The sequence below is a fragment of the Podarcis raffonei genome, chromosome 1 (genome assembly GCF_027172205.1).
Source record: "Podarcis raffonei isolate rPodRaf1 chromosome 1, rPodRaf1.pri, whole genome shotgun sequence".
Taxonomy (NCBI): domain Eukaryota; kingdom Metazoa; phylum Chordata; class Lepidosauria; order Squamata; family Lacertidae; genus Podarcis; species Podarcis raffonei.
The window spans coordinates 57,836,665-57,860,485 of NC_070602.1; the positions used below are offsets into that span (position 1 = coordinate 57,836,665).

At 39.6% G+C, this 23,821-nt stretch overlaps 1 protein-coding gene across 9 annotated transcripts in view; it reads left to right on the top strand.

Annotated features, from left to right (window-relative positions):
- Nucleotides 1-23,821, top strand: part of SHANK2 (SH3 and multiple ankyrin repeat domains 2) — a 343,276-nt gene that overhangs the window by 163,959 nt on the left and 155,496 nt on the right. For 8 of the 9 annotated variants that reach the window (XM_053388521.1, XM_053388455.1, XM_053388493.1 and 5 more), the window contains one exon: nucleotides 20,786-20,861. In XM_053388521.1, coding sequence (XP_053244496.1) covers nucleotides 20,786-20,861 — 76 coding nt within the window. Of the gene's footprint in view, nucleotides 1-10,017; nucleotides 10,301-20,785; nucleotides 20,862-23,821 lie in introns of those variants that run through there. The other variant, XM_053388506.1, reaches the window with a different exon arrangement.

Here is a 23,821-nt window from a genome sequence, read left to right on the forward strand (position 1 = left end):
GTGGCACCTTCTGATTCCCTGTGCGCCCAGTGAATTGGGTCCAGAGGGAGAGGACAAATGAATGGTGCCTGGTGAAATGGGCCCCACAGTGTATATTCTTCCCAAGGGCCCTACAAGACCTGGAAAATCCACTTGTTACAACACTTGAAAACCCCCACTATTTTCATGGTTTCTGAGGGCAAAGATCTCTGTCTTCCTATAGACTGAAGCATTTGGGCTACTTGATTCACAGTCAGTTGCAGAGCTGACTAGATTCCAAAACTTTCTAGAAGGTATAGCCATTAACCTTCTGCATGGCTCACCTGTAGGTCGGGTGATGTGAACTGCATGTTGACATAGGGAGTGGATACAGGTGCATCTAATTTGTTGCTGTCAGAATAGCACAATCTTGAGAAGGTTACTGCAGCAGACAAATTGTTGCATCTGCAATACGTTGGCCCAGTATTACATCTGCATTTCATGCAAAGAGCTATTTTATTTCTTATTGGAGGTCTTGGCTTTTTTTGGCATTATTATGAAATGTTTCCAATGCATCTGTGATTGGAAGACATGTAACACTAACCATAGGAGCATTGCTGGAAACAGTTTGTTTCAGGTGTAGCACTTAGAATGCCTGAACATGAACATCACCATTATATTGCAACTTCTCATATTAATTCATTTATCCATGCCACACCCTTTTCCCTTACGTAACTCAAAGACAGCTTGCAGATAAAAACAAGAATCGCTAAAAACAAAGGGGGAAATAGGAAAAAACAATCATGAAAAAACAATTAAACATTAATAGAATTAAAGCTATATCCATATATAAACTCTGTTTAAAACATACAAATAATTACAATAAAAACAGCATGGCACCAGTCCTTTCATTAAAAGCAGTCTATTCCCCAAAGCCTGTTGAAACCAAAAAGTCTTCACTTGCCTATAGTCAATAGCCTAGTATGTGGGTAGATGTGACTCTGCCATCCGTGATAGTAGTGGTCCATACCAAGATGGTACAGGAATCACTTGCCACATGTATACTTTTGACAAGTGAAAAATGTGTGTTCTGCCTCAGAGGACAGTTAGTTTGTATCCAAACAAAACCGAGGTGATAATGGCCCTGTATGATCTGTCCTGGAGTAGAGGAAAGGCATCTGTTGTGAGTGGTTTGCCTGAGGACAGAATAATTTCACATTCAGAAATATAGGAGGTGGGGGAGCTTCATCTGAGAGAGCAAGTTATTGGTATTTGGGCTGTGTTGGGTATGACAAGGTGATGTGGTTCTTCATTTGTGAATCAAAATAGAATTATCAACATCTTCATTTTCTTCTCTCTCTCTCTCTCTCTCTCTCTCTCTCTCTCTCTCTCTGTGTGTGTGTGTGTGTGTGTGTCTATCTATCAATATGTGTGTGTTTTCGTGTTTTCGTTCCTTTTGGTCTTGTTCAGATGCACAGAAACATGACATGCCAAAATTTCTTGCTTTGCTTAAAGTATTGTGTGGTGGCATTGCCTGGGAACATTTTCCATCAGTTCTGTTTTGTAAAAAGTATGTGACCATAATTCATGTCTCTGTAATTGCCATGAATGTTCAAAAGATAAAGTGGAAGCAGAACATGGCAACACGACTACTGACAGAAGTGGGCAATTGAGTGCTTATTATTGCGCTGCCCCTCCCTGCAAATCCCTAGGATCTCCAGAGCCCCAGGGTGTCTCTCATTTTACTCGCACAGCCCTGGGTGTTCTTGTCATCATCAATCCTGTTTGTTGTATGTTTCACTTTTGCAGCCATGTACTCCTGATTACAGCACCACAGTTTACAGTAAAGTAGTTTCCCTGCCTCATAAAATTCCTTCTCATCTAATTTAAGCTCATCACTGGAGTTTTCTTGGCCCCTAAATCTTCCTCACCCACTCCTCTTTCAATTTTCTTTCCATGGCAATGCCTGCCATTTCTGTTCCGCCACACCTCCTCTTATCTCCCTCTTATCTTCTTCCCCATTTACTTTCTCCTTCTCTTTCTTCCATTTTCCCTTCCTTTCCCCCCCCCTCTCTCCCTCTCCAATTGTGTTGCTGGCTTGCCTCCCCACTTCAGGCCTATCATGACCACTTCCCAGTTAGGATGCAAGATTGAAGGAGCAGCAGGCAGGTTGTTGTGACCTGTCTGCCGAAACCTACCCAGCACACCTCAGTTCAGTTTGCCCCAAATTCAGTATGTAGCCAGAAACACTTGTACACCATGGGAGGAATTCACTGTCACAATATTATCATAGTTCAGTCAGGACAAGCGTTTTTGCTACCCAGATGGAACAATCTCCACTTTCTTCCCCCATGCACTGTTCTGGAGATTCTCCCAAAGTGCATAGAGCAGATTGGGAGGAAAGCCCGGTTGTTGTAGTGGGACTCATTGTGTTGACTACTGTTTTGTTGAATCTGGACCTTGATTACAAAAAATGTGGGCTCATCCCTAGCAATGCTCCAAAGGTAAATAGACTGAAGCCTTTTTGTGCTTCTCTTCCTTAGCCCTCAAACAAAGCAAACCCTATTGCTAAAGAAACTAAGCTAGTGGTGGAAATATTACACCATTTCCCAAATACATCCTGAATCATACTCTTCATGATCTAGCAAAGTCTAGGAAGGGAAGTTTCATCGGTGTGTGTGTAATACAAGTGAATGTAGAGCAGCAGTCATTTTTCTACTACCCCTGTTAAGGCTCTTTATCAGTGGCAAATATAATGGACCATATGCCAAGGAGCAGCTGCCTTGGCCTTTGTGGCCCTCGTGGGACTTGAATGATTTCCATATATCCTTAACAGCATCATGAATTGGTGCTTGGCCCCATGCCCTCCCCAAGGAGCGGAGAAATACAACCCATGTGTGTTCCAACTGATTCTAGCAGCATAGCTCTTTAGGGATTCCCCACTTCCCTCCCTCCCCAAGGATGAAACAATATGGTCTTTCAGTTGAAGTATCTTCTCAGCGTTATTCTTGGCTTATTGTCTAGGATTATGTTCAGGTCATTGGCATGCAAGTTTTTGACGCACTAAATATAATCATGTGTTATGTAATGTCCGATTCCATCCTTACAGAAACAGTAACCCCAACAAGTTGATAGTTATTAAGTGTGTCTTCACGGCTACTTTTATATATTTCCTTTATATTTCCACTGATCTGCATTCATTAATTGTATAGCTGGAATGACGCAGGTTTTAAAACAAAAAAGACTACTTTTAAATTATTAAGAGGAACCCCTGTATTAGCACAGATTTGGCAATGTTATCCTTTTGATCCTGCCCCCCTTCTCTTATGTCCAGCATGGGCAACAAAGATGAGTGTGTGGTGCAGTATGGCCTAGTTACACCTATCTTTTGAATCATAGAATTGTAGAGTTGGAAGGGACCCTGAGGATCATCTAGTCCACCCCTGCAATGCAACCTTGTCCCTTATAGGGACCAAACCTGCAACATTGGCGTTTTCAGCACTATGCTCTAAGCAACTGAGTTATCTGTGCCACATCTTCAATGGGTGGAATTCATTGTTGCATTGATAGTATAATTTTGTCAGCACAAACATTTCTGCTTTGCCAACAGAACAATCTCTACTCTCCTCCCTCTGCATGCTGTTCCAGGGGTTCTTCTGACAGCCCAGAGCTGATTTTTGGGAGGTGCAGAAGAGGACACTCAGGGGAAGGAGAAGGGAAGAAGAGGGGGAATAGTTCTGTTGTGCTAGCAAGTCTTCTTCTACTAGCTCCCACTAGTGTGACTATTTAGTTGAATCCGATTCAATATACCTATCTCCTTTTCTATTTCTGTCATAAGGCATGACAAATATTATATTTTTAATAAGGATTTAAGAATGGTATTTTGGCAACATGTGGCATATCAACCAACATTTTCCTGCTAAAAAAGGGGATGTCCTATTTCATACCCTCCAAGTGTTCTCTGATGAAAATAGGGACACCCTAAGCGCACAGCTTTCCAAACTTTTCATGTCGGTGACATACTTTTTAGACATGCATCATTCTATGAAACAGTAATTCAGTTTTACTACCAGCCCTGGAAGGAGCATGGGGAACATTCTCGCAACACACCAACACGCTGCAGCTGACACACTAATGTGTTGTGACACAGTTTAGAAAGCTCTGTCCTAAGGAAAAGCAGGACATTCTGGGATCAAATCAGAAACCAGGACTGTAAATCTGGGACTGTCCCTGGAAAATAAGGACACTTAAAGGGTCTGCATGTGGTAGGTAAAATGCAGAAGATTACAACCTAGAAAAACACAATTACTAGGAAGCAAGCCCTAGGAAAACAGTAGAGATCAAATTTGATCAGGTTGTTAGTGTTGTCTTCTCTAGCCTGCATAGAGTATTGCTGTTGAGCCTGACACCTTCATTGTTGCTCCTGTGTAATTCCAGTTAACATCTCTACCATCTGCCCACTTGGTTAGGGTGACTTGCATGATGACACACACATATAAACAACTTACAGGGCAGCAGGTGCTTAAACTTTTTTCTTTCAGTTAAGCCAAGGGAGCAAAGACTCCATTTCTACAGCTCCTAGGGCTTGATGAGAGTCTTCCCCTTAGAGATGCTGGTCAGTCTGCAGCCGCTGGACCATTCAGATTCTTTCTTTCTTTCTTTCTTTCTTTCTTTCTTTCTTTCTTTCCTAACTCAGATGGGACCTATGTACTCACATGCTGATTCTTGCTGTTCTTATATCCAGTAATTTCCTGACATGCAAACTCAGAGGTTAAGATCACATTTACAGGTTTAACTGTCTCCCTCTGTGTTCTCTAGTTCCCATGACTACTACTGCAATTCCCAGCATTTATTGCTGTTAGAGGCCTTGTTGATCTTGTCGTTGTTGATAATAAAATGCCTAGAATTGCTTGGTTCTGTACAAAAGTGGGAAATAACACACATTTTGCCCTCAGGTTTATAGTCTAAAGATAAAGACACGATCTGTTACAGAGGAAAGGACAGTAGTAGAAGAAACAGTCTGGGAAAGCCAGGGTAATATCTGTCACAACAGGCCAGTGGAAAGGTTTCTTTCTACCTCTGTGTTCCATGCTGAGTTACTGGCTGCTAAGAGAAGATCTAGGTGGCAGTCGAGTCAGTTAGACTGATGGACAGGACCCTACTTTAATTCTCATTCTGTTTGCTTAGCTGCAGAGAAAAGGGCGAACTGCAATATTGAGGAAGTGATTTGGATGAGTAAAAAATGTCTTGAGGAGAAAAGTTGATCTCTCTTCCCCAGCACCAGTCCCAACTTAAATTGGAGGGGGAGGGGAAAGCAGCTGCATTTAGGCTGCAGTTCTACCTATGTGTAGGGCCAACTGAACTAAATGGGACTAACTTTTGAGTAGATGTGCATTGCAGGACTAGCCAATGTGGTTCCCTCCAGATGTTGCTGGACTACAGCTCCTATCACCCCAGACAACTGTGCATGATGGCTGGGGCTGATTGGAATAGACTTTGCATGTGAAAGTGGTGATTTACTGCAATCCACTGTATAAATGTATTTGTCCCTATTTTGCTTGTTTAAACTATATTTGATAAAACATTATCAGCATATATTTCATTTATCCATATTTTCTGCCGATCGGTTTTTTCTTAATTCCTTTACTGCTCTGATAACAAAAGTCTCTTTTATCAATGGATCATTATATTGCATGAAGGATACTGTTTTTACTGAAGAATGAGCAAAAGCTTTGTTCCGTCATTTACAGAGGCTTTCTGAATAGATCTGCTAGTTTTTAAAATTTGCCAGTAAGTAATGGATCTTATAAGGATTTCATTAGATTCTGTATGAGCACTTGTTGTGACATGAAAACCAGATGGTAGTGAAAATAATTATACTAGTGGGTGAGATACTTCCGTCATAATTTATGCTAGTATAGTCCTGCAAACTTCAGTTGGACTACACTAGTTTAAGCTGTCACTAGATAATATCACCATGGGGAAAGCCCTCCATCTTTAGTTTATATGTAAAATGTTGTAGCAAGCCTTTTAGAAAAGAATAGATTATGGAGTGTAAATGCTTCCATTCCAATGACTGGGCCACTGTTCTCCATGCCATGACAACTTCAAAACTGGACTATTGTGATGTACTCTGTGTGGGCATGCTGTTGAAGATGATTTGGGAACTTCAACTGGTCTAAAATGCAACAGCCATATTACTGGCTGGAGTTCCATTTAGAACCCATAGAAAACCTGTTTTAAGACAGTGTTAAGATCTGCAGAAGTGACTCTCTTGATGGTAACACCACTCTTAGAAATGTGGGCAATGGCACCCTAGGAGAGGGTTTCTCTGTGACAGCCCCTAAATTGTGGTATTCCTGCCCTAAAGAGATGTGTCTAACATAGTTGGGAACATTTGGCTTCCCAGATATTTCTGAACTCCCATCAGCCCCAGTAACCATGACAAATGACCAGCAATATCTGGAGGGCCAAAGGTTCCCCACACAGTGTAGCATCTTCATTGCACAGCTTTTGCCATATGCTGAAGTTGCCCCTCTTTATCCTGGCCTTTGATAGCTCAGGAATTTTGTTCTGTGGGACCCATCTGTTTTTGCTGAATTTATACTGTTCTCTTCCAGTTGAAACAGTTTTCCTTGTTTGTAATTGTAATTGCTTTATCTGCTTTTATGATTGTATATTAATGTAACTGCTTTCAGCTTAGATTGAATAGTAGTAGTAGTAGTAGTAGTAGTAGTAGTAATTCTGCCATTTATGTTAATTTCAATATATTGGTCTAGCAAAACATTTTGCTCTTTATAAACGTTTTCAGAGTTTGTACTTCTTGTTCCTTGGTTACCAATATACTAACCACACTGGTATGTTTTCCCCTGTCTACTTTCATGCTCATTTTTCTCTTACATTGATTGTGCAGAGCACTGTGATCCACAGATGTAATATGGTTAAATGGATGCTTGTTTGCAGATATTGTCCTTGGGCCCGATTTTATTGTCATTTCTGTTACTGCTTAAATGGCTTCATCCATAAGATGAAATCTATTCACTTGGAGTAATCATCTCTTTCAGAAAATCATGTGTATTGGGATGTGTTAATTTTCCCAATTATTGGGGGGGGGGAGATCCAGTATAGGCATTTATCTGTCGCTATTTAGTACCGCACCTTCACTATAGAAGATCTATATTAAAAAGAGATGAATTCATAGAAATGGAGGAACCCATGGTGACAGGTAACTTGACCTTTGACTTCCTAATACTCAAATCTGTTAAATGAACATTATAGTTATTCTAATGTATATATTTGGGACAGAGATGGGGGAGCAATGAATGAAAGAGGTCAGTGAGCTGTTGTGATGAGCATGCATTATCTATCTCCTTTATTACTTGTTTCTGAATGATAATTGTCATGGTCAGTAGCAATAAGTCAAAATGCTCAAAGCGACCAGAAATGAATTTTAATGTTTTAGGAGACATTTGCAGGACAGAATTTACATCTGGGTAAACATAGAAGAATCCTGGCCATAGGAACAAGTGTTACGGGGGGGGGGAATAGTACTATATTAAGTGCTTTATTGAGTCACTCTTTCAGTTCTTCTAGCTGATTGCATAAAGGCAGTGCCTCAAGAGCCCTAATGAGCCTTAGTATAATTTATCAAGCCTATTTTTTATTGTTCAAATTATGTAAAATCTTAACTAGTATACTTATAGGAAACCCTCAAATGAAGGAAGTCAAGCTGCAAAATTTTGGTTTAATTTCAATTTGAGTTCAGCTGTCAGTGAAGTTATTCCTTTGGTTCTGGTTCAGGCCAATAAAGGTTTTGTAACCTATTTGCCACACTTGGCTGGTTCCGTTTCATTACATGTGGGAATATTTTAATTCTATGAAATAGACTGGCATATGTGATTACACTGAGAGAAGCATAGACTATAACTAGAGCTCAAGAAGGTATTGTCAGCTTGGGCAATGGAGGAAAAAATAATAGGTCAAATGGACTCTGCTGAGAAAATTATAGGAATGTGGAGGCACACGTGAAAGTGTGGTGAGATTGCACAAGAGTTAATTGGGAAAGGGGGTTATGGCCTGCCACCATTCTGGTGTTTTGCTTTGAGACAGAGCAAGCATATCTGAATCTGGTGTTGAATAGAAGCACTGTAGTGCTGTTCAGGAGTGGGATGTTTTTGGTAGGGATAAGGGGGGATAAAACACAACTTTTCATTCCCATGCTCCTGAAGCCTTAACATACTTTGTTGTGAAGTTCTAAAATGCACATGTTTACCCTGTCCTTTGACACCTGAGATATATATTTTAGAACACTCTTGATTCTAATTCTGAAATAATTATTTCTAATATTGTATTTTAAAAATTTTGTAACCTGCCTTGAGAGCTGAGGGTGATGGGTAGGTAAGAAACTATAGTCATACCTCAGGTTGAATATGCTTCATGTTGAGCGTGTTCGAGTTGCGCTCCGCGGCAACCTGGAAGTAACAGAGTGCATTACTTCTGGGTTTCGCCGCATGTGCACATGCTCAAAATGATGTCATGCGCAGAAGCAGCGAAAAGCGCCACATGTGTGCGCAGACGTGCCGTCACTAGTTACATTTGCTTCTGGATGCAAACGGGGCTCCAGAATGGATCCCGCTCGCATCCCGAGGTACCACTGTATATATTATGGGGTGAGGAGGTTTCTAGAGAATGTGAAGGGAGAAAAAAAAGTTTTTACATCTTCTGACAATTCTCCATATGATGTAGGGAGGAGAGGAGGTTTTTTAAAAAATGCATGAGAAGCACCCTACCAGCCCCCTCTATAAGCCAGGGGTGGAGATAATAGGCCAATTTTGACAAATGGGTGGGATTGCCCACCTGGTGCCACAATTATGTTGGATGATCATTTTTGTTTGTCCATTTGTTTTGAACTCAGTTGTAAGCACTGACAATCAGCTGTGTTAGTTTAACCTTCGGTTTACTAGTAGAACTGAATTACTGTGTTGCAAAACGATGCATGTCTAAAAAGTGTGTCACCGACATGAAAAGTGGAAAGCTCTGCCTTAAACACTTAAATCAGGTGGGGGGAACCTTTGAACCCTCAGAGGTTGCTGAACTACGACTCCCATCATCCCTGGCCTTGGGATGGGAGTGGTAGTTAAGCCAGGCATAGGCAAACTCGGCCCACCATATGTTTTTGGGACTACAACTCCCATCATTCCTAGCTAACAGGACCAGTGGTCAGGGATGATGGGAACCGTAGTCTCAAAACATCTAGAGGGCCAAGTTTGCCTGTGCCTGCAGTTAAGCAGTATCTGGAGGGCCAGAGGTTTCCTGCATCTGCCCCAATGAAAGAAATGTACTTCTTTTTCTCCATCAAATACCAGAGGAAGCACTCCTATGCCCTTGTAATAAAAATATATTGGATACTATAGCTCAACTATATTACGGTGATATACAGTCAGTGACAATGAAATTGGGTTAACTAACACAAATGACATCCTTTGCATCTCAGTTTTTTTATATTTAAATGGCTGTAATTCAGGGCTTGGAGATCTTTTAATGCAGATCAAAGAAGCAAACACCTCCTTTCTTGTAGTACTAGTGGATTGAAAATAACCTCATGTTCTGGAGGAAATTAACATACAGTGTTACAGCCCTGGCAAAACAAGCATATTTGGCATTTGTGGGAGGAGAAAGGATTTGCATCTGAAGTGCTTTAACTCCTAACATGCACTCATCAAGGTTATTTTTATTATGGGCGTGTTAGAGACAGGGCAAGCAGAGTGGGTTTTCAAAGCTGCTAGAGCAGATTTTGTTTGGCGTCGAGCAACCAAAATGTAGAAACGATAGCTATTAGTAACACAGTACAGCTGGGCTGAATCATTCTTTTTCCTCTCTAATGGCATGCGTAATTGCTCTAGGTTTTCAGGCGTCCTTCACCCGCACTTATTTAGATTAGTGACTGATGCATTTCCATGGAAACCTTAAATAAAAGAGGGAGAAAAATCCAATGGTACAGTGTGAAACTAGAGGGATATGGAGTCTATTGCTGAGCATAAAACAATTTGCTTTATGTTGATGTTTTGATCTCTGAAGGTCCTTGTCATATTCAGTATCAAGATGGATTTAAAAGTTTGAAGACGTTTTTCCTTCTTTCTAAAACAGCCTTTTTTTACTTGAAAGAATTCCTATATTCACAATAGGGCTGAAAAACTCAGTTCAAGTAACTTGAAACCTGGGAAATGTGGTTTTGTATGTTGATGGTGATGCAAATACACAACAAACGCAACTGAGATGGTTACATCTAGGTTAGAAATCATGGCTGAAAATTCAAGATTCAAGAAGAAAGTTCATTTTGGAGGTATTGTGTAACTTTGAAAAGTATAAGTGTATGTGTGTGTCTATGTGGTCTAAATGTGGAGAGGTGCTCTGAAAATTAGATGTAAAATTTCATAGTGATGTACACCTCTACTGTGTATATTTTGTATATTATTGCATTCTAATGCCAACAGCCTTTAATTTATTTACTGTCAAGTAAGCATGTATAGGATTGGACTCATAGTTCTCTAACTATTTGGTATAATTGCTTCTAATCTAAAATAAAATTATAGAGTATTTTATAGGTTTTAAAATACAAAAAGGTGTGTTTTCTTTTTTAAAAAAACTGATGGTTTTTAGGGTTTTGCACATTTATGTTTAAAATTTTTGATATCACAATTTTGGATAGAACTGTTAATATGTTGTTTGTGGCTAGTTATGACAATCTGTTTTGGAGTGAAACATAGTTATCTAGGACACGTTAATCAACTCAGAAGTATAGGCAAGTATTCATGTTTGGTTTGTCACTTTTGAATAGATCTCAGTTGTCACATGGACCATTTTCTCCCCACCCCCAACCAGTGCTTATATTATTCACGTGAACCAATTTTTCTTTGTCTGGTTTAACTTCAGAGTATTCTAGATTATAAAAGAGCAACAGTCTTACAATGTTTTTGGCTGATGAAAATCTAAAGAAAATAAATACAAAATGTGTTTGCATTTGTGACATAGTTCTATAACACTGGCAGGGTCTGAAAGTTGTTACTGAGTTTGAAGTTAACTAAAATTAATAATCCTTTCATTGACAGCAATATATTGCACATCAGAATGTAGCTTCACAATCTTAGGAAACTACCATAATGACTGTTAAATATGTATTTATAACTAAAGATGCAATTCTATAGTACTTAACAGGCACTAAGCCTCAATGGAACTTAACTCTGAGTACATATAGGATTGCATTGTAAATGTGCAGTAAACTTTACATTTAATATTCTTAATGGAAAAATTATTGAACACTAATCAGTTAAGTAGTAGCTATGTCATCATGTTAGCTATATAGTTACTTTAAAGATTGCTTCAGACATCCTTTTAGATTTTATACAAGGAATGCAGCTTTGTGGCAGAATTGCTAATGAATATTCTAATGTTAGCTTTCCTAAAACAAGTTGTTTGATTAGCGTATGATACATACGATACATTTTTACTATTTTCTTATACAGATCTTTACCGCTTCATGTTAAAGAGGCTTTTCATTTTGAAAAAACTGCTGTTCATTGTTTTTTATCCCCAATATTATGGCAAATTCTTGAATGCATAGGTGGCATTTTCATTGCCTCCTGCAGGCACTAGTGTCTCATGCTGTATCTTATTTTGAAAATAAGAGTTTAGAAGGTATTTTGACATGTAGTATAGATTGTAAGTTTGTGCTTGGAGTGGTGATGAGGGGGAGGAGCCAGTACATCTACTCTTGTACTTTCTCTGATCCATGGCTTGAATATGCATTTCACAATAAATCATTTGAAGTGTTATAGATATGAGCCCCTTCCAATATTTCATATAACCAACCATATACAGTCAGTGTAGTAAAATAATGGATTCCTCCACTATTTTAAAGTATGGTTAGTGGTAAAAATGAAATTTTGATTGTTGGTATCCTAATCAGACAGTAGCATTTATTGCAAATTAAGCAATGAGGAGGAAGATGTAAAATTAAAATTAAAATTACCTGGTCCACACTCTGTTTTATATCTAAATAACAACCCTTCCTTGTTCTTTGCCCTTTTTATTTGCTTTGTTTGTTTTTCTCACCAGAAGACAGGACTTGGGTATCTTGTCCACTTCAGCTGGACTGTTGTCAGTGGAATAATTAAAATGTTCACTTTGAGGCATGTTGGATTTGGAGATAACAGGATGCTATCAGCGTGAATTGGCCATTCACTGTGAAAGTATGACAGTTAGTAGAGTCATGGATGATATGTAAAAAATGAATGGATAGTGGGAGTTAACCTTGAATCTGCAGGCGCCATTCAATTTCATATCTGATAGATGGCATTATTCTTTTGTATATGAACAAAAACGTTAAGTGCCATATTCAGGCACAGTTCAGTGTGCTGAAAATAAAATAAGAGATAGGTGTGTACCCCAAGGTTTATATATTGAGGTGCACCTCTGACCGCCCTCCTCAAGTATGAGCGTTTTATTTGTAGAATAGTTTTTTTCTCTAAAGTAAGCAAAGTTTCATCTGGTTTTCCGCACCAAACTTTAGGGTGCTGAAAATTGTATTGTATGCAATAAATTGCTTCAGAAGCAAAGCTAATGTGAAAATTACCAGTCAAAATAGATGCCTTCTAATGCAAATTCTCTTCTCTACCTTCTTGGGAGAAATCCTGATAGGATAGAATTCTTCTAATTAGGTGGGGTTCAACGTTGTTATCCGTATGATATCCAGAATCATGTTCTCAGATGGACTGTGTGTGCTTGAGTCATATACTGCTTTCTTTGTGCATTGCTGCGTGCGCACAGAGAATTGCTGGGTTTTCCAACATGTGAACTCACTCTGTGGTGGCATTTCATTGTGCTATTTCGTTACATAACTCATACTGAATGCTACAGCCAGCCATGGTTTCCAGCACAATGAAAGCAGGTGTGATTCCATCTACATGCATTCTACATGCAGTTTGTATATATTTTCCTACATTAAAGCATGAACTTGTGAAATTCTAAGAGGACCTAAAAATTCTCACTTAATGATCTTCTGCCTCTGGATTTCTTTTTTTTTTTAATTGTAAACTTTCTGTATATATAAATAAAAACATTTTAACAAAAAAAACCCCTGAAATGCTAACCACACATTCTAAAACCGATTATCTATACTTGAAATACAATAAATAGTTGATTTCCAAGCCCACTATACAATGATATTGTCTTGGTGATGTTTGGGAAGCAGTTAAATGAACTATAATAAGTTGTTTTCATTTTACATTGCCTGATTAATGTCACCCTCTCAGATGTTAATGTGCACAGCAGTGATACATGCATTTTTATGGAACTATCAATTTAAACATGATTTAATGAGACAGACTAGATAATCTCCGATTATTTTAATCTCATAAATTTCATCTTGGTTTCCCCCAAAATTAAAACCTCTACAACCATTACAAATGGTAAAAATCACCTTTATCTCTTGCGTAACACTAGTGTCTGCCATGATTAATTTTGTAGTTCTGCTGCCATTTCAAATAAGGTAAACGCCATTGTATCACTATCATGTCAGCGGTTTTGGATATTGAGGGTTATTATAAATTGGCAAAAGTTTCAAGAATAAAAAATTCCATACCTTATTTGTTTTTTCTATTTGCAAACTTCTGTTCCATTTGGCCACATAACATTCATACTGCTCCATATGAAAGTTAAACTGAATGGAATATATTTTAGAGAATGGTTAAGATCCAATATGTTGTGATCAAGCAGCTGTATGCACAATAGGACTTCTTCCCCTCCTGCAGCCCCCTGTGTCTTTCCCAGAGGGTTAAGGGACCCTCTGGAGCAGACTATGAGGGCACAAGGAGGGCTGTCGCAGTGGGGAGAGAAGTCCTGTTGCATAAATACCATTCTGCAAATGGGTAGGCATCACTGGAAGTTGGCAAAGCATTTTGCTTTCCATGGAAACTAATTTTTCAGACTGTTTTTTTCTTTTAGTGTTTTATGTCATTTTCTGCAGTAGCAAGTGTAATCTAATTTTAATATATTAATATAATTATGGTTTTACTCTGTGGATATTAAAAGCCCTCTTTACTTAAGGCAACCAGTAAAAGAAAATACCGTATTTTTCGCTCTATAGGATGCACTTTTCCCCCTCCAAAAATTAAGGGGAAATGTGTGTGCGTCCTATGGAGCGAATGCAGGCTCCTTGGCTTCAGCGATAGCAACACAAAGCCTCCAAAGCACAGAGGGAGCGCTCCCTCTGCGCTCCGGAGGCTACGTGTTCCTTTCGCTGAAGCCTGGAGAGCGAGAGGGGTTGGTGCGCACCGACCCCTCTCACTCTCCAGGTTTCAGGGATAGCTGCCTGAAGCCTTTGGAGTGCAGCGGGACCTCGCGCTATGCTCCAAAGGCTTCAGGAGCAAGACTCTCCTGGCTTCAGCAGAGAGGGAGAGCTGCGCAGCACCCCTTCAGCGAAGCGGGAGGAGAAATGGAAGGGGCTCTGTTTCTCCTGCCGCTTCGCTGAAGGGGCACTGAGCAGAGAGGGGGAGATTTTTTTTTCTTGTTCTCTCCCTCTAAAACAAGGTGCGTCCCATGGTCAGGTGCGTCCTATAGAGCGAAAAATACGGGTAATTGTAAAAAAATACATTATTATAAGCCTCAAAATTCTACAGCTTATAAAATGCCACCTGACATATATGATCTACCTGATAAGGTAACAAATGCACCAAATTTCAAAGTGATTGTATAAAAATCGCCACAGGTACAAAATGGTGAAAATTGACACATTGACCTCTTCTCCCTAGTTTTTTTTTTTAATAAGCGTATCATTTTGCTTTTCCATTTTATTGAAATCGATCGATGTATTTCATTCAGGCTTGTCAATGAAGGCACACTTTCTCTGGTTTGGCAAAATTTTGAGCAAAAATTCAAAAGTTGTTAAGGTTTACTTGCCCCATTAAAGCTATGGGAACAACTGGTGGCAAAGGTATACAGTGCATGCTCAGCAAAGACATTATTGGGTTATCCCAAAGCACCAAGTGTTTTGTTCTGTATTCTGGATCTCCTGCTTCTCCTTCTCTCTCTCAAAATAAAAAAAAAACCCTTAAGCTTTTAATTTAAAATATTATCTTTCCTTAAAAGGTGGCTGGACACATAGTAAAGCAATGCCAGTGAAACCCTGACTCCCACCTTTCCCTAGGGACTTATGCAATAGTCACATGGCAAGCGGAGGGGAAGGGTGTGTCACAGAATGACCGAGAGCAAATGAACTCATGTTAGATGTTAGAAAACACGTTTTAGTTTTGATATGTATGAAAACAGCAGTTTCCCCCAATTGTTTGTGGGTAGGGTAGGGAGTCCAATTCACATACAGTGTCCTGTCCCGGAAAATACTCTTGGCACCTTATAGATCAGATTTAGCTCTGACAGCAAGCAGCAGAATTTGTGTTTTCTTTTGATACTTCTTGTTTATTTTCTAATTGATATGTATAGATGCTACCATTTGCATCTATACATACCAATTAGCATATGCAAATGGGCTAGTGCTCCTCAGATTGATGTTGAAGTGATAATGCTTCCACTACGCCAGTATTTGCAGAAGGAACGACTGAGTGAGTGGATGGGATGTGTAATGCATATTCCTTTAATTACAGATGTGACGGTGTTATGCAGTAGAAAACATAAAATGAGCCTGTTGGATCAGGCTAATGGCCCATCTAATCCAGCAGCTTGTTCTCACTGTGGTCCACCAAATGCCTGCGGGAAACCTGCAAGCAGGACCCAATCAGAGAGCAATCACTCCCCCCTCCTGCAGTTTCCGGCAATGGATATACAGCCTAGGATCCATGTACCTACGGGACCGCCTCTCCCGATATGCCCCACGGAGGACCTTAAGGTCTACAAATGACAACATTTTGGAGGTCCCAAGCCCCAAGGTCGTTAGATTGGTCTCAACTAGGGCCAGGGCCTTTTCAGCACTGGCCTCAACTTGGTGGAACACTCTGTCACAAGAGGGCCCTGCGGGACTTGACATCTTTCCGCAAGGCCTGCAAGACAGAGCTGTTCCACCTGGCCTTTGGTTTGGACTCAGTCTGACCCTTATGTTTCCCTCCCCTTATAGTTTTGATCTATGAGCTACTTTTAAAATCAGGCTGCATTTTAAATTGCATTTTAAACTGTATTTTAAATTGTCTCCCGCCCCCCATTATGTTTTTACTGTAATTTTACTGGTGTTAGCTGCTCTGAGCCCAGCTCTGACCGGGGAGGGTGGGGTATAAATAAAATATTATTATTATTATTTAGAGAATGGTCCTGGTGAGGGGCAGATGGGGCAGTCCAAATAGGTACCTAAATGAAATTGATGGTTATAAACTGTGCATTCTGATGCAGAAAGGGCAGTGAGATCTTCAAGCCACCAGGAGAGAGATGGTGGATGTTTGTCCTTCCACCCTTGCAGTATATGTCTCTTAGCCAGCAGAAGGACTTACATAACCCACTGTTGTTGCTAATATAATAAGTCTTACTGTTAATGCCAGTTTACTAGGGCTTTGTGTTGTTGCTTTCATACTTTGTTGCTACCATAGGTAAAGGTAAAGGGACCCCTGACCATTAGGTCCAGTCGTGGCCGACTCTGGGGCTGTGGCGCTCATCTCGCTTTATTGGCCGAGGGAACCGGCATACAGCTTCCGGGTCATGTGGCCAGCATGACTAAGCCGCTTCTGGCGAATCAGAGCAGCGCACGGAAACGCCATTTACCTTCCCGCCAGAGCGGTACCTATTTATCTACTTGCACTTTGACGTGCTTTCAAACTGCTAGGTTGGCAGGAGCAGGGACCGAGCAACGGGAGCTCACCCCGTCACGGGGGTTCGAACCGCCAACCTTCTGATTGGCAAGTCCTAGGCTCTGTGGTTTAACCTACAGTGCCACCCGTGTCCCTTTGCTACCATAGGAACTATTATTTATTAGCTGTTTTTGTTACATTTGCAAATAAAAAAATAAACCTTTATGTATTACTATATTTTAAAGCATAGTTTGTAGTTAGTTTGTAGTGATACATACATACATGTACTGTATGCATGTATGCATGTAAAAGCTGCATTTTAAAATTCAAATCTAAAGGCAGCACTCTCCTCCTTCCCAACAACCAAATGAGGACTAAGCATGTCCAGTAGCCACAGAAAGTTGAAAGCGGTGGGAGTATGTTAACCCACCAGTTGTGCATTACATTTGGCACCCCGTAATCCTCTTTCCCACTCAATGAAAATACATCTATTTTATTTTTAGCTCACAGTTTCTTGTTCAAAAATATTCTATAAATCATCTTCTGCTGTTACACAGTTTCTTCTCAAGTACTTGTTTGTGTGATATCCTGATATGAGGGGTTATGCAGAGTGCTATATACATGCTTTTATTCCAAAATGTGTACAATACAGAAGTAACCAAGTGTGCCTGTGCCATAGTTAATCCACTTAATTCAATTAAAACACAAAACGTCCTCCTCACCTTTGGCAATCTTATTATTCTGCTTCCTGCTGCAGAAATATATAAAGTGTATGTCACATTCTTCCACTAAACTTTGCCCACAACTCTGGCAACACTGACAACATATCCAATCAAAGATCAGCCCACAGTAGTTTCCTTGGTGACTAGCATACAGCTGTTGAAATGGACTGCAGTGCAAACGCTAGAAAGGGAAAAAGCAAATAAGAAAACAAACCCCTCCCCAACTCTCCTTATTTTCTCAAGTAAATTACTTCAAGATAATCTACAGATATCAATGTTAGTGGTAGCCTTGGGTGTCAATTGCTATGCTTAATATTTTCTATAACTATTCCATCTCAGAAATTGCTCATTGAACTATTCCAACTTTAGGGTTAACAAGAGTTCAAAATTTAAGAACAGGAGCAAATACAGCAGTACATTTTTAGCTATATAGTTAAGGTATCTTTTAAAGATGTAAATCTGGTTTCCTTTCAAGTTGAAAATATGTTTTCCCTAAAGGAATGGCATGCTCTTGTCTGTGTTTTAAGAGCAGTATTCTAGATTTCAAACGGTTAATACGACTGTGTTTGATAATTTATTAGGGTGATGCTTACTGTATTGGTAAGACGTTTAGCCAACAACATACTATTGTAAATTACTCATTATTCACAATAATTTCTCTAAAATCTGCTTACGTTGGAGCAAGGAACAGCAGAATGTTGTGTACTTGCTATAAGAGTAGAAAGGGGGGGCGATTTGTGAATCACATTGTGGGTCAGCTGCTTAACACATCATGTGACATCAGACTGGATAAATTGGAGTGAGGTGGGGGTGGGGAAAGGATTATGGTAATGTAATTACATGTCTGACATCAATTTTTTTAAAAACCTACTAGGCTGACAATTCCACAATCTGGCTCAATTTCCCCAGACTCCTGGAAGACAATGGAAATGGGACGATCCAGGATTTTAGTGTAGCTATAATTAAACAATAGCATGCCCTTTCCCTCTTCCAAAAAATCCAGACAAACTGAAACTCACAAAATGTAGGAGCAGATGGGGGTGGGCAGGAAGGGGAGAGGAAGTTTCATTGTGCAGGCGGAAGTCCTTACGTTACACAAATGGGAAAACTATATTGGAAATATCCCAAAGACAGGTGTTTATGCTTTTTCTAATTTTGGTTTTATTTCCTGTAAAGATGTGGTTCTTGTTTTGTTTTGTTTTCACTCTTTAAGTACTTTTAAAAATGTGATTGTACTTGTGCTGGATGAGAAGTTTATTAACCCTTTTCCATTGAGGCATTTTTGCTAACAGGCTTTTGGAGTCAGTTATCTGAACAAATGCCCCAGATTACTCGTCAGTATAGATTATCAACCTCCACTTTAGTGATTCTAAATACCTGGTATGGTAAAAATGTAAAATGCAAGAATAAATAATTAACTGCTAATCTGCTGATGACAAGACTGCCACACACTTTTGGAAGTACTTGGAAGAAACCAAGGCAGGAGTTTGGAATGGGGAAAAAAAGCATGGCTACCAGTTATCTCAGAAACGCTAACCCAAAAAGTCAATTTTAACAGAGAACTGACAAAAAAGAGCACATTTTATCCAGTTTTGTTTAATTTTATTAAATACGTAAATGAGAGAACGGTGGCCCCAAATACACCAGCAAGATACGCAAGCTTGCGGAATTCTTCACATGAGGTAGACTTGATATCTGAATTCAGTGAAATGGTATCTCTGGAACTCTTTCCTGCATCTTCATGCTCCTGTGAAAAGAGACGGAATAATTAGAAGAGGCAATGATCATTGTTTAATTTTTCTTTGACTTAACTGTGTTGCGATTTTTGAGTTTCTCCTATGTCTTTGTCATGATTTTTTAACGCTGCCCTTTTCCAAAACCCTTAATAAGAAATTATATTTAAAAATATCACACAGCTTCTGAAGTTGATTTTAAGAGAGTTCCCTTATTTCCGTCCCTGCCCCCCTTCATTATCTCTTTGCATCTCCATTTAATGAGAGAGATTGGAAGTACTATGTACTATGAGTCCAAGAGCTATGTACTATTGTCTCATCCTTTTGATTCTGTGTGTCGCTGCCCCCTCCCCCCCAGCTAGTAATATACAGTATCCTGCAAATGCATTTTAAGGAAGTTTGAAATGAACACTGTGGAATGCTTGCTTTATACATGTTAGGTAGCTGAGCAGTACTGCTTCTAACTACATGTTGCGTTTGCTCCCACCCACTTTCAGTACGATAATAGAAGGGTGAGATCATACCTTAGAAATTACTTTGCTGCTGCAACCGATTCCTCCAAAGAGTCAAATAATAATTTTAGAGTTTACAGGTTTTGTCAGAATGAATACAGTGGGTGAGTGGGATTTCACCTTAAAGACTGGCCATTATGTGACTCCACACTTTAAAACAAGTGATGGCAAACTGGACAGCTGAGAATTAGCCTGATACTTATGAGCTTTCTTCAAGAGCTTTCAGGAAAAAAGCTTGCCTCCCCTGGGAGATGTCTCCTCACTAATATTGTTGGCACGTGTACTGGCATGTGATGTGCATAACCATGTTGCCTTATCACTTTCACACAGCTCCTAAAACTTCCTTCCATTATTTTATTTTTTGTGGGGGAGGGCACGGACTTTGATCTGAACTCACACATAGCTGTGCAAAAGCCTTCAAAGCTGTGTTTTAAAGCTATCCCCGAAGGACAGGGAAGCTCCTGAGCAAAGGAATTGTGCCTCCCCAAACTAAGGTAACACTTGGACTCAGACATACAGTTCTGTAAATCCTCCACCTAGTCCATAAGAGGCCATACCTCTGCTTTAAGGAGTCATTTGGGATGAGGGAATGCTAAAGTGGACCCCCTTTGTACAACAAGCTGCGTTAAGCCTTAAAAACCAACCTTCGGGCTTTTGCCTTGACTGTGGTGAATGTTCAGGCCACACAGAAGCTGTGAGTAGTGCACTCTTCTTTGGGTCAAAAATTCAAGGATATTTTACAATAATGCTCCCTTTTATGTGTTATGGCATGTCTCTCAGACATGAATTAATTTACTGCATATTTATTTTTTAAGTATGATTTGGAATTTCTTTTTATACATTTCTGTATAAATATTTATAAAAACAAGTAAGTGTAGTATTTGTAGGAGCCTAAATTAATAAAAGTAAATATTGGGACAACAGCACTGATAAGAGACAGCAGTCTCTTCCTCCAGTCCCTACCCCCATAAAAAGAAAAAAGTTTAACGGTAATTTATGAAACAAGAGAGCACATGATTATTTCTCTTGATAATTGAAAGTTTTAATTAAGTATATTCTGTCTTCATTTTGAACAGAAACTCGAGCAGACAGAACAAAGAAATTGTTTAGACACTATACTGTTGGATCATATGACAGCTTTGATGCTTCAAGGTAAGAGATTGCATTTTTTTTCATACTTGAAATATTTTGTAAGTGTTGGCTTGGTGTTCTGAGTTCAAAAAGGTGTGAGCACCCTCAACTTCCCTTCTGTCTCAAAGCTATTTTTGTTCTACCATGCCTTTCACTAGAACAGAGAGCAGCCAAACACCTTTTGAAAGAAAACAAAGATTTATCCCAGTATGTACTCTAAATTGTCTTGTTTGGTTGAACCAAGGCACTTGCGTTATCAAGGCACTCTCTTCCCTCACCAGGGCACTAATGGCTTGAGGCCTTGTGGGGCACACTATTGTCATTTCTAGTTGTAAGGTCTGGGGGATCATCTTTGGGTGGTCTCTTACTCATGACCGTTGGATGTTTAAGAAAGTTGCTCCTCTGTAGGAATCCATACGAGGAACAAAAATACAGGCCCTACAGTTCTACTCCCATTGTTTCGCCTTTCATCTCAAGATGCTTCCCTTTTTTTGTTTTTTCTCTTCTGTCAGTTCCCCTTTTTGGATTTGCATCCTAATGCCAATTGAAATAATTCCATTTCTGTACAGCAGGATATGCTTCTTTTGCTGGCATTCTATCAATCTTAGCCTGAGAGGCCCCATTGATTAGTCCCTATTACTTCACATGTGTATTTCTGGGTTGCAGCAACCACATAATAATAGAAGCAAGAGAAGGTGCTTCAGATTCTGCAACTTGAGTGACGCACATGTATTTGAGTAAATTAAATTGAAATTAATAGTGATTGTTTGACAAATTGTAATTTAGCTGAAGTTGTTACTATATGTATTTAGTTGGAGCACAGGACATGCATGTGGCTTATTGCATAATGCAGGTGGGCTGAACAAAGCATTTCTTGTCACATTTTCCTTCAGTGGGTTTTTATTGTACTATAATTGTAGATTTATTTGATTCCCCCCCTCCTGAAATTGCAGTATACAGTCGTACCTTGAAAGCTGAACGGAATCCATTCTGGAAGTCCGTTTGACATCTGAAACGTTCAGAAACCAAGGAGCAGCTTCCAATTGGTTCCTGATTGCGCAGACACACCAGAAACAATAGCGGAAGCTGCGCTGGACGTTGGGCTTCCAAAAAAAATTTGAAAACCGGAACACTCACTTCCAGTTTTTGATTGTTTGGGAGCCGGAACGTTTGACTCCCAAGGTGTTCAGGAGCTGAGGTACGACTGTACACACATTTTTATAAATAAATATATTAACAGCAACATTTGCACATAGAAGCAAACACTTTAAGACAGTGCTTTCAAAAGCAGACTGTGAAGGCTTTCATGAAAGTGGGACTGTGGGCAACTCTGGCAGAAAATAGCAACAAATACATACACATGGAAACATTTTGAATTGGCTAACACCAGCTTAGAAGGAGTCTTTGTGTGGAAACTCCTCAAGGCTATCAGCTGATTGCATGGGGGGTGCAGACAGAACAAAATATTATGCATTATGAAAGGAATGTAAAACAATACAAATGCTTCTGGGTGTCTAGATATACTAAGTGTTTGATCATGTCATTGCATGTAATTTTGGCCACCTCTCATCTAGAAAGAGAGACAACAGAAATGGAAAAAATATGCTGATGAAAAGAGGCAGAATGTTCAAATATATTGAAAGCCAAGGAAAAGCTTGTCAGGGTAAAATTTCCTATCTTAGAGAAGAGATCCAGATGTCAAAACTAATACAGGCAGCTTTTGCATAATATAATGTTTTTAACAACCTGGATTCTTGTAAGACAATGGCAGGTTTACGCTTCATTGTTACCATTTGTAGTAACAAATCCCTGGGAGCTAGTTATAATTTGCTGCTACCTGGAACTGTTAACTGTGTATTGGAGGGACAGTTTGGACCTATAATATTCCCTCAGATATTTCCAAGCATCACTAAGTTATTACAATCACTGTTTTGAGCTATCAGAACTGCACTATAAAGATCTGGTAATAATAGAAACTTCATGCTCAGCAAATGTGCAGTGTCTGGATTTCAGCCAGTTTATTCACGTACCAATCACCTCATCTGTGGTGCTTCTTAATGTTTGAAAAGAGATACACGTTACAATCTGTGATAGGTCTGTGTAACTACTTGAGCAGTCAATTTACCAGCTCCAAAGTGGTGAACTTTTATGTGTGGCAAAACAAGTTACCTAGGGGAGTTTCCTAATTGGCAATTTTAGCATTCGGAAGGGGGACTAGTGGGATGCTGTTGTTCACAGGCTGTTGGCTTCACCCAAATTTGCTCTCTGACTAGTAGCTGTTGCCTAAAAAGAGCACACAATTCTGCATTTCATTTGATTTCTTCAAAAATGCACTTGGTGTGCAAACAAAATGTGACACAGGAAGTTGGGAAGCCAGTGTTATAAGGCTTTGTTGTTAATTGTCTAGAATCTTGGGGAATAAATTGTACTATATTTGTATTTGAACCCGAGGACCTGTGAATAAGTCATACAGTTTTCTGCTCTTGAGAGATTGTCTCATGTTTCTTTCTAAGTCTTGTCCTTTTTTTTCTTGCATATTATGTTTCTCTTTCCACAGCCTGTTTTGGATAGTTAGTACTTTTGCACATTTTAAAATTAAGGCAATTGAAAAATTGTACAATTGGTATTCCAATGACTGCAGAGAGTTGTACAGGCACTGCTGTTTTTTATATGATGAGATAATTTAAGGCCTGGTGGAGGATAGAAGCTGTCAGTTCTTTGAAACTAAGTTGGGAGGAAGTGTTTTAGTACTGTTCTATTGTTGGGCTGTATGGAGACCCTGCTCAGTTATAAGGGCAATGCAAAAGACCTTCTTTGAGAGAGGCCTGATGCTCAAGAGAGGTGCAAGGCTCAGAACTAGTGTGCTATACAGTTCTGCTGTTGACAGCTTGGTAAAGGATTTCAATAGTTTCTGCTGTTTTTCTTTGGCCAGAAGGGGGCAGAGAAAGGACAGTGTATCTTCTGACATGATTGGAGTGGAT